Here is a 12,321-nt window from a genome sequence, read left to right on the forward strand (position 1 = left end):
CTTGTAAAAAAACTGATCCGTATTTAATTACTCAAATTTTATTATTATTTAATAAATATATTTAAGAAAGATAATTCTTATTTGATTAGAGTAAATAATTCATTTTTTACGTTTCTTTAATGTTCATTTGAAGAAAACATTAATATTTTATTATCTACCTACAAAATCATCTATTAATTTACTTCTGAATACAGATCCTTGTTTCGCCACAAAGTGCAACCCGTATATTGTTTGTGTTTATATTACACGATATATTGGCCATTTCTGTACCAAATTTGCAATTTTTTTTTTTTATTTATTTTTATTCAATTCCTATAATAGTTATGTCGCAATTGAAGAAGTAGCCTTTTTTGCGGAGAAATTAATGTAAAAGTGAATTTGTTTGTTATCTTATAACGTCATAACCGTTTAACCAATCACTATAAATTTTTGTGTACTATATATTTTGTACTGTATGGAATGGAGAAAGCTTAGATTATATAGATAGAGAATCGAGCCTCAAAAACGGGTCAACTTTTGTCAACTAATTGGCAAATTAGTTGACTCGTTATCTTAACTTTTTAAATGTATCTATATATAACTGTTTATTAAATAAAATGTTTTTGCGCATTAAAAAGTTACAATATTTATAAGTCAAAATGAATGCAATAGTTGTACAGGAGTCACTCATAACTATTTATCGCGTATGGCTACTTTTTAATCCCAATTAGTAAACATATTTTGGTTACGCGGACGAAGTCGCGGGTAAAAGCTAGTAATAAAATATAAACCATTCCTGAGGGCTGGTCTTACGATCAGTGGTCTAATCCAAAATTGCAGACGTATTCGTTAGATACCTTAGAGAATGATAGAGACTGGATGATACAAGTTTCAGCTACTATGTTTCTACCTTGTATACACGATTTGGCATCGCGGCATTTCTACGAGAGGTTTTATGGCCACTTGGCGTAGACGCGTAAATAATGTCCGAGTCCTTGCTTATCTTGCATTTATCTGCAGTTTTTTCTTTGTTACAAAAGTGAACTATTTCATCATTTTTGAGCTTACGCTACATAAGATTTCATTGTTTCTCTGATAAAATGTAGTTAAAATGCGATTTTGCGTTAGTGATTTTGTATAAATACATGGGTATTTATTGTTTTGTATTTTTTTTAGTATTTATATCAAAAGGTAATATTTCAAGCATAAAAGTATAAGCTCGCCCTTTTAAGCTTCTATTTCCCTTTTAGATTTGTTGACGTTCATATAGTGGAGATTGTAAAAAGTCGATTGCTTTGAACGCACCGTACCTCTGTCCCATTCGTGTTTCAACCGTGAAGCAGTTGTGTTTGCATGGCTGTGTTTCGGCACTTTTTGAATTCTTTGGGATATGGCGTGAATTTACCAATACGACAACATAACCTTCAAGAAAAGGTATAACACCTGAGTCCTCAGCAATGGCAACGCATGGTGGGGGTATCATGGGCGAAACAGTATACTCTGTTATGTCCATGGTACTGCTCTTTGGTTTCTATAGGCGACGGATACCACTTTCCATCAGGTGGGCCGTCAGCTTGTTTGCCATTCTAAGTTCTATAAAAAAAAAAAAAAAAAATAGTGGAATATGAAGAACGAGGTTCCTTCTGAACGCACCGTACAACCCGCCACTACACAAACTAAAGTTTCATCCCAATCATCTGGACGAGTGGCGGTCTTCTACCGTGCGTTTTTCAAGGCACTTTCTTCCACGCACAACCATTCTTTGGAATCAACTTCCAGCAGCAGTATTTCCGAACTATATATTGATACGACAACATAAATTCAAGAAAAGAGTTATATTCCGTTTTTTAAAAGGCCGGCAGCACACCTGCAATGCCTCTGGTGTTGTGGGTGATCATGGGCGGCGGTAGTCACTTACCATCACTTACAAACGAGGCGCATGCTCGTTTGCCCCCTGTGTTGTAAAAAAATAACAGGCTCTTTGGTTTGGTATAGGTTATTCCTGTATCTAATTTGTAACTCTAAATGGGAGCAGGAGATTAAGGACCCTTGATTGACTTAATTATATTTATCAACATAATAATAATGGAATGGTAACCCCACCCGCGCTATCGGTATACACCGGCGGGGCACCAGTGAAGGATGATAGGTGAGGATGAAGCAGGTCAGTTAGCCCATCGTGATGAATTCAACAAGAATTGTTCACGATGGTTTCCAGGGGGAACCACGTGGAGGTCGACCTAATAGGGCATATTGCTAGCAATCGGGCTGTCTAACTCCATTGCTAACAATCCCTTTCCCCCCTGAATAGTTGGGTTGTGCTAACTTAGGACCTTTCAAATCTGTATTAATTTACACTTTTGATTTATACGCATAAGAACTGAGAACATTTTTTGTTGAATATTCGATACTATATATTGCAATATGCAGAATTCATTTCTGATAGTAATAAAATAGAATTACTAATGTTTTATTCACGTTTAGTCTACAATAAAGATGGCGAACGTCAAAGTTTCAGCAGAGGTGGCATGTGCCCGCACGTGACGTGACGTCATCGCGTTTTAATGGAACGTCCTGAATATTTCCCAAGCGAGAGGTCCCGCGCGACGTACTCGACTCGACGTACGCTACACGACCTCGTCCGCGTCCACTCGCCGTAATTACAATATCGCACACTCCTGCAAACATTAATCTCTGAACTTTTCATGAGCACCTAGTAGTTATTTGTGGAATGTAGGTTCAAACAAGTATTTCTAATAACCTACATTAATTAACTATTTCATTATTGTAACTTTCCTACATTGAAAATGTGTGAATTTATACCAATATCACATGTCTACAATTTAGAATATATAGATAGAATGTCTCCAAAACAAATGCTTCGCTACAACTAACACAAGGAAATTATAAAAAAATTATATCTATATGTGGGTATTATATTTCAAAATATTTTATATATATATGATATCCATCCATATCATCCAAGATTATATTGACAAAGCATCGAGTCTCAAAAACAAGTCAACTTTTTGCAACAGAAAAACGTGTCAGCTAACTTGACAATTAGCTGACACGTTTTTTTTATCAGTGTTCTATTACTTACGCACATAATGTACCTTGACGTATCTATATTTATTTATAAAATAAAATGAGTTTTTACGCATTAAAAAGATGTAAAAATTATAAGACAAAATAAATATAGAAGTTATAAAGGAAACTCATAATTATTTATCATGAAAAATTGTATGGAAAAGTTTTTTTTACAACACAGGGGGCAAACGAGCATGCAGCTCACCTGATGGTAAGTGACTACCGCCGCCCATGGTCACCCACAACACCAACAGCATTGCAGATGTGTTGCCGGCCTTTTAAAAAGGAATATGCTCTTTTAGTGAAGGTTATGTTATCGTATCGGTTCGGAATTACTGCTGCTGGAAGTTGGTTTCAAAGAGTGGTTGTGCGTGGAAGAAAGTGCCTTGAAAAACGTACGGTGGAAGATCGCCATTCGTCCAGATGGCTGGGATGAAACTTTAGTTTGTGGCGGGTTGTACGGTGATGAAAATCAGCAGCAGGTATCAATCCGAACAATTCCTCAGAACACTCCTTGACTTGACTCGCTTTCCTCGAAATTGTACGGAGACACTCTATCTATACAATCTAATGTTATTATGTTTATATCAAGTGTTGTACTGTAACGAACTATATGTAACATTGTCGATCTACCAATAAATAAATAATGCCTGCGAGAGATTCGCACGTTGTACCTATTGATGGGTGTATTTTAATGGAAATTCAAGTAAGTGGTAACCCTTGACAGGTGCTTTGTTCATTACGGATGCGGATGATCATGAACAATATGGACGCGTTTCTGCGGATAGCTGAAACAAAGGAAACTTGTTGAATTCCATTTTCGCGGAGACTTGTTTAAATTAAGATTTATTGATTTATTAAACAACTCTGTTTCTATGCCGGTAGCAAATTACTTGTAGATGTGTCCTGAATTAATATAAAACTTCAGTTTTTTTTTATTATTATTATTTTGAATGGATGATAATGGAATGGTAACCCTACTTGCGATATTGGTGTGCACTGGCGGGGCACCAGTGTGGGATGATAAGTAAGGATGATAAAGCAAGTTAGTTAGCCCATCGTGACGAATTCAACGATAAATTAGTCACGATGGTTTCCAGGGGAAACCGCATGATGGTCGACCTGATAGCAATGGGGACTAACCTCTTTATTACTAACAATCCCTTCCCCCCGAATCTTCGGTATTAGTAAGCAGTTTTCGAATAAAGGTTCATAATTCGTTTATTTTTGGTGTGTATCTTACCAAATATCATTGTTACTTCAAAACCAATTTTAATAATTATTTTTTCAACAGGCTATATTTACTTCCGTGTTGATATCATATTTATTTTTATAATGACCGATTCCAACTTTTTCCTCTGTGGTGCTAAATTTAAACGTGTCCACGTCTCATCCTCCATCAATGTGACTTATTTTCATAATAATTTAATAAAACATTATTAAATTATTATTAAAATAAGTATAATGAGACAGTATTAATTTTGTCACGATTGAAATTTCGTCAGCTATTTTTTTTTTTAGAATAAAAATCTATTTGATAAATTAAAAGGTAATTTAATTATTGAAATATTTAGCTCTTCTAAGAATTGCCAACACCTTGTTGTAAATTAGATTAGACGATAAAAATTCGCGATGGAGATAGTGACAGTTTTATTATTAGACTAGCTTTATCTTGTAGCTCCGCTCGCGTGAATTGTCACATACATAAAGTATCTTTTATTCTCAATTCGGATATAACGTACGCTTGTACAAAATTTCATTGAAATCTGTTCAGTAATTTTTGGTTGAAAAATGTCCATCCATCCGTGCCACGTTCACATTTATTATATTAATAGAACTAACGGATCCTAAATATATATACTTGTAGGATATAGGAGCAATAGTAACCGACACGGTGGGCAATCAAATTACCGGCTCGCCCTTCGGCCGGGTTACTTTACCTCCAATAATAAGTACCTACCGTTATGTGTAACAGTCTACGGCGAGCGCCGGCACCTAACTACGGCAGTTAGTTTGAGACACCTTTTTATTAACGTCATAATTTTTAACATCAGTACTTTTGGGTTAAGTGTAGCAGTTAAGGGGTATACTGTTGTAATTTTAGTATTTCGCTGGGTTAACTTTATTATCTTTATTATCACAATGCCCTTTTCAACTCTTCTTCCCCTCACTATCTGAAGGAGCGGTTTGAATTCTTGCATACCGTCAATTCTTTTAATCTTAGGTCTTCTGGGGGCCTTCAGCTGAAGATTCCGGTACATTTCTCTAATTTTTATGACAAATCATTTACGGTGCAAGCTGTACGGCTTTGGAATGCTTTACCAGTTTCCTTACGAAATATAAAATGTACGGCTGGTTTTAAAACAAAACTGAAGAACTATTATTTGAGCAAGTTGTCATCTTCTTAATGTGTTTATATGTCTGGTTAGCATACTTATTACTTGCATACTTTTCGTGAACAGTATTTATATATTTTTATGTATTTGTGTAGGCGTTTATGTCCATGTATGTATATGTATTTGTATGTGTATGGTATGTATATATGTGTATATATGTATATGTGTATATGTGTGTATGTATATATATATATATATATGTATATGTATGTATATAAATATAATAATGAGTAGGGATAATATTTATATTATTATATGTATCACATTTCCCATATTTAGAACTAACAAAATTTTTCATCGTGCCTCCCACCAAACTGTTTATAATTACTCCTCTCCATCCAAAGGTTGCCTGGAAGAGATCGCTCTTAGCGATAAGGTCGCCCATTGTTTTCTCATTGTGATTATTTCTTGTAATTATTTATATTTATAATAAGTTTACTATTGTAATCTTTTGGAGGAAACAATAAAGAGTATCTATCTATCTATCTATCTTTTTAGTAACATTGCTAACGCTCATTTTATTGTATTAATTATATAATATAATTATATTAGTTTTTTGTCCACTGTCTTGTATGCGTGGATTTCTTAAATAGAAAATCCTATTAATTAGTCCTTTCCTCGTATAAAGATCAAACATATTTTAAGTAAAATCTTCCAGAACACAACTGTGGAAGCTATACAAATTGGTGCATTAATTTTTGCTTGATAAATAAACAAAACTAACACACGTACAAAATTTCAATAAATTATTATTTTGATTTCTAATGCTACTATTAAGAACAACTTTTCTTAAATATCTCCCATGTATAAACATCGCCTAGTAACAAGGTTTATTACATTTTTAAACTTAAAAAATGAGAATATTGTCATTTCATGTGTTTTTCTTTATGTTTTACGTTATACGGTATCTTATAAAATAAAGATTTTTGCCTGATAATTTTTTTTTTGAGTTCGACAAACTTAAAGCCCCAGTAAAATTTTATATAGTATACCTATGAGTATACAGCTATTTTTATTGGTATAAAAAAATATGTATTTAATAACTGTTTCCTAAGGCTTCGGCCTGCACCTACTCGTGTACCAAATCTAATGAAATTCCATTCAGCTGTTTAAGCGTGATTGAGTAACAAAATCTCATCAAAGTAGATAAAATCTTATCTGAGAAATCAGTTCATCGTACGATAGGGCCGATACGCCTGAAGAAGATAAAAGCACATAAAAATAAAAAATAAAATCATGTAGGAATCTTAATGAATGTTATTGTGGAATGTAAGCACGCAAGCAATTTAACCCTGAATACGCTTTTGTAACCCCTGTTACAAAAGAGAATTTAGGGGGAATGCTCCTGTACGGTCCTGCTTTCCTAGTAACGAGCATTATAAATAACACGTGACTCGTTCACTTTAGTTTGTTAAATTTTTTGGAAGACAGATTTGACATACGAGTATATGTATGTATATTTTTTTTATAAATTGTTTTGTGTAATTCAACCTCAGAAAGAACATGGTGGTAATATTACTCTTTGATTTTTATCATTGCCTAGTATAATCACAATATAGGGGTTGAAAACTTATTCATGTGGGGTGAGAATACAACGGCCAATAACTGTTATCTACAGTGAGATATATAAATAAAAAATATCTTTCATAAATTAATGTAAGTAATTTATTTTACATATAATATAAAAAAAGTAACTGCAGGTAGAACAATGGTTACAATAAAAAACTTTTTACTAACCATCCTTATGATTTTATTTATACCCTGAGCTGTGAATGAATATATAGGGTAGAAAAAGCTTCGTATTAAGGTTAGCTATTTTTCATGTTATTTGCTGACATCATTGTTAAGGAACACAAAAGACCCGAGTACTAGGCGCACAGGAGCTATACAGAGATTGACCGATCGCGCAAATTGAATGTCCGTCGAACACGATGGGGACAACACCCCATTGTCCCCGACGGCTTTTCAAGATACAGCCAATATTTCACTCGGACACAAAACGCTCTATCTGCAAAAAAGTTCGCTGAAACCAAAAGACACGTACAAATACCTACCTCGTAATCTTATTTGGGCGTGAACTCTCTTGTCACTAAGCTTAACAAAAGGAATGCTCTAAATAAATTGCAAATATATTTTACTTGGATGTTTAAGAGAAGTTCATTTTATTTATGGCCATATTATTGTTGTAGAGCTTAGCATAAGATTTAATGGGTCGAGTTGTTACATTTCCTAAAATGTGCTTGATCGCAGTAACAACTGGCTCATCCGTCACACTCGGAAACGAGTGTTTTCTGTTGGAATTGTTTTGCATAGTTAAATGCAGCTGATTTGTTATTTAATTCTAGGAGGATTTATATGAAATTGCGCGCGTCAGAGCGCATCAAAACGGATGCACGCGGGTATGTTGACAACCGATTGCGTCCGTCCAAAAAAAAACAAACTTCACTGGATTCGATACGAATGTATCTAGGTATCTATGCCCGCGTCCGGCGCGTCCGTCGATTGCTGACTGCGTTCGTCCATCCAAAAGAACTTCCAAATCGAAAAAATAATATAGGCACACGGAACGCAGATGATTGTGGATGTTTATATATTTATTTATTTATTGTCACATAGATAACATAAATCCATTTTGTTTCGCAGAATACGCATTTGGCCGGTTGAATTCTGCGTTGTGATCGCTCAATTCACCAGATGTTAAAATGACAAAGTTGGTTATTTTTCATGGGAATAATAAACTTGTCAAAACAAATTAATTTTCTCAACCGTATAATTTGACCATTTGATATTAATATATAATTATTCAATCTTAAAAAAGGTATTAAGGATGAACGCGAATGGCTACAAGAGCAGAGAAAGACCTAAAAAGACATGGATGGACAGTGTGAACCATAATATGGCCAGATTGAGAGTGAATGCGGAAATGACTGCGGACAGAGAAGAATGGAAGAGAAAAACATACTACGCGGACCCCAAATAATAATTGGGATAAGGAAGATGGTGATGATATAATTAATTAGAGATACAATCTCTATGAATAGCACTCGAAAATGTTATTGTTATATAGACTCCTCGGGTCTGAAATGTCTTTTATTTTTTCTTTTAAAAATAATTACCCAATTTTTTAAGACAATATTTTTTTATGTAATTTTTCTTGTGGTTATTTTACATTTTTACTAACAGACCATAGATAAAAAGAGGAACATTTGTGGATTATTATGAAGCGTAGACCGAAGAAAGGATGCGATGAATAGCTCGTGGAAAATCGAATACCGTAGGTGGAAGGATCTATATAAAACGACCGACAAAATTACCGATGTGACTATATAAATAGAGTTGATTTATTTTTCCGCGTACATACGAAGAATTTGTATGACCAGCATACCTGTATATACAAATAATAATATAACAAATAACTGTGACCACAACTTCGTTTACGTATACTATGTATACATAGGATACATTCCCATAGTTTACGGGGACCCCATTTTCCCTATCCTTGTTTTTACTTTGTTACGATTTTATTATATGTTAATAGAAATATTGCAGTGAAAAACGATAAAGAATCAAGAATTATTGTTTTTTTTTTATACTAGTTTAGTGGCAAACAATTATACGTCCCGTCTGATGGTAAACGGGTTTACCATAGCCTATGACCTGAAGAGACGTATAAACATCATGCCATAATAAATAAAAAAAAATAAAATACATCGAGCAAATATGGTATATCCCTTTCAGACCCAAAATTTTTTTCTTTCAGATTAAATATATTTTGTGTTTTGGAGGCAAGCCATCTTGCCGGCACGCACGAGACAACTGCACCACCTAACCGCTAAAATGATTTCTTATTGGCTGGTTTAGAATCTCACTATCATGTTATTTCAGCTTCGTGCGTAAAAATGAATTGCGCGCGGTTTTAGAATTTTTTAAAGTTAAAACTCACGCCCGTATCGTTCAGGTCTGAAAGGGATATGCATGTAAACCATGCATTTAGGTCATCAATGCTGCATCTATTTATTAAATACTAAGTATGCCAGCAAACATTTTGCTCCTGACACTACCAACTCCATTACTTCTTATCCTGATAAAAACTACCATATTTCTCGAGTTGGAGCAAATAATTTAAAAAAATTTCAATAAAATTGGTTTTGCGGTTTCGTAACAGAACATATTGACACGGGATTTTTATGTATCAAGAAGATCATTATGTAAACAGACAACAAATGATTAACGTGGATTTTTTCTTTATTTCCAGTTGGTCGGCGGCGAGTTCGACATGGAGTTGAACTTTGTGATACAGGACGCGCAAAACATTCAACACATGCTCGAGCTGCTCGACCACTGTCCGCCGAGCTTACAGGTGCGTATCTCTTTTTATTTATAAGTACAAGTACATACTACGAGCATTGAGTTATTATTTTTTATTTTATTTATTCATTGAAAAATAATTACAACATTGTAACAGCAAAAGCCAAAACAATGTTATAAATCTAGTGTGCCAACATACAAAGTTATAATAAATATATTTCTAAGCCGCTTCTAATATCTTTAGCAGGCTATTATAATACTAAATTATTTTATCTTTCAATACGCATAAATATCAAACGAAATGAAGGTCTAGTGAAAAATGGTACATAAGACGTGGAAGCGCTCTGTTGCAGGTTGTATTGAGACGACGAGGTTCGTTGAAATGTATATTTCCAATGGCTCGGTTATAACTGACAAAATTAAGAAATAAAAATGATCTTATATGCTAAATTTAAATATAGGAAATGAATACAAACTGGTGAGGCGATACATTGACCTAGTACGTGCAGTGCTAAATTAACAATTATTAAATTTCATAGTAAACCAACAATTTTATTGCATGCTTGTAACATACCTAGATATGGTTCCATACGCTCGATGAATTTTTATAGAATTTTGATACGTGTCTATTATAGTAGATAAATAGAAAATTTACCTTTTTTGGTTTATTATTCTATGTATATATGTAATATAATAAAAATTAAAAATAAGAAGGTTCCAAAATGGATGTGTTTCAGTTTGAAGGCATAATTAGTTTTCAGAAATGGCAACGCATGGGGGGTATCATGAGCGAAAAAGTATACTCTGTTATGTCCATGATACTGCTCATGTCTATAGGCGACGGTTACCACTTTCCATCAGGTGGGCCGTCAGCTTGTTTGCCATTCTAAGTTGCATAAAAAAATTGTGGTTATGTTACGCGATTACATTGCCGATTCTGAATCGATTATTGCAATTATTTGCGATCAATATCGATTGATAGTGTAAACAGATTCTTCATCGTACCTATTTCAATAAAAATACACGTCAAAATATGGTAGTAGAAATACGACTCTTATTGGTATAAAACTGTGATGCAAGTTATCTGTTTCTTTTATTCCATTTTGTTAAAAGAGGACGGCACGATGCTGTACGTAACAGGCCTAAGGGCTGAATAGTTTTTGTTGAAGTGTTCCCTTTTTTTTCTTAAGATCTTGCTTTTCGACATCTTCGTCATTTATGCTGTATTGGTAACTAAGTGGAGCAAGTTAACTCTTTCTCTGATTAGAATAATACAAAAAAATAACATTAGCAAGTGTTTAGATAGAAATATATGTTTTTGACATTTTAAAAAGTCATCTATATTACGTATGAACCTGGCCACTGTTGTGGCCATAGATTGTACGGCCCACGGTCTCTTTTTTTGTGAGGAACATGGGGCGTGGCCTTGTGGCTGTAATTTGAAGCGTTCAATCTTGTCTGCAGGTAGTCAGGTACCGCCCGACGCTATAACTTTTATCGCTTACTTCTTAAACACTCATGCTGCTCTGGTAGTAAAGGAAACCAAATTAACTCTTTCACATGAATAAATTGAAATGTAATTAAAAAAAATACAGTCGTGTCATACATACTCGGTTAGAGAATTCATGGAAAGAATAATTATCGTGAACATGGTTGATTGATGCAAGGAAAATAGCTTTTGAACTCTATGTTTTTGTTGTGTTTCCGTTGGTTGTGAATCCAAAGCATCCATAGTAATTATTGTTTAATTAAGTGAAATTAATGTTGTTTTCCAGAGTGTATTTATGGACGTAACTATTTGCGAATAACATTTGAGACTAGCGACTATTCCAACTGTGTATGTTATATGTACACCTTTCTGGAAATCTTTTGATTCTGCTGAGTCACCATCTTTCGCCCGATTCCCGGCCACCGTACTTGTGAGTAATGGGGTGGCAAGATTGACATTAAGAGCTTTCTTAACTTATATAACGACGTATAGTATTAATCTGTTATTTTTTTTAAGCGATTCAACAATTTAAACGTTTTCTAAATCTCTATGTATTAAATACTCTTATCTTTTTTTTAATGCATGATAATCGTATGGTAACTCCGCCTGCGCTATCGGTATACACTGGCGGGGCACCAGTGAGGGATAATAGGTGAGGGTGAAAAGGCAGGTCAGTTATCCCGTAGTAACGAATTCAACGATAAATTAGTCACGATGGTTTCCAGGGGGAACAGCGTAGGGGTCGATCTGACGTGGTATATTAATAGCAATGGGGACTAACCTCCCCTTTACTAACAATCCCTCCACTCAAACACTTTTAACGTTATAAGATATATAATAAAAATATAAATGAGATAATAGTAAATTAAAATGTTAATTAAAAAACAAGTTTCACATACATCTACCTACTAACGAAAATTTTCCTAATAAATATTTATTTATAATGATTTATTTATTTCTCATATTACCAGACTTTATTAGGAATTAAAAGTGACTTTTAACAATACACGGACTTATTATACCTTTCCATTATTTTATTAACCGACTTCAAAATAAGGT

General features: G+C 34.0%; 1 protein-coding gene across 1 annotated transcript in view; it reads left to right on the forward strand.

The window, feature by feature from the left end:
- LOC113512204 (neurobeachin) overlaps window positions 1–12,321 on the forward strand; it is a 520,131-nt gene that overhangs the window by 178,172 nt on the left and 329,638 nt on the right. Inside the window, exon 3 of the mRNA XM_052896806.1 lies at window positions 9,721–9,825. Coding sequence (XP_052752766.1) covers window positions 9,721–9,825 — 105 coding nt within the window. The remainder of the gene's footprint in view (window positions 1–9,720; window positions 9,826–12,321) is intronic.

This window comes from Galleria mellonella, unplaced genomic scaffold, assembly GCF_026898425.1.
Source record: "Galleria mellonella isolate WM207_F2 unplaced genomic scaffold, CSIRO_AGI_GalMel_v1 utg34, whole genome shotgun sequence".
Classification (NCBI taxonomy): Eukaryota; Metazoa; Arthropoda; class Insecta; order Lepidoptera; family Pyralidae; genus Galleria; species Galleria mellonella.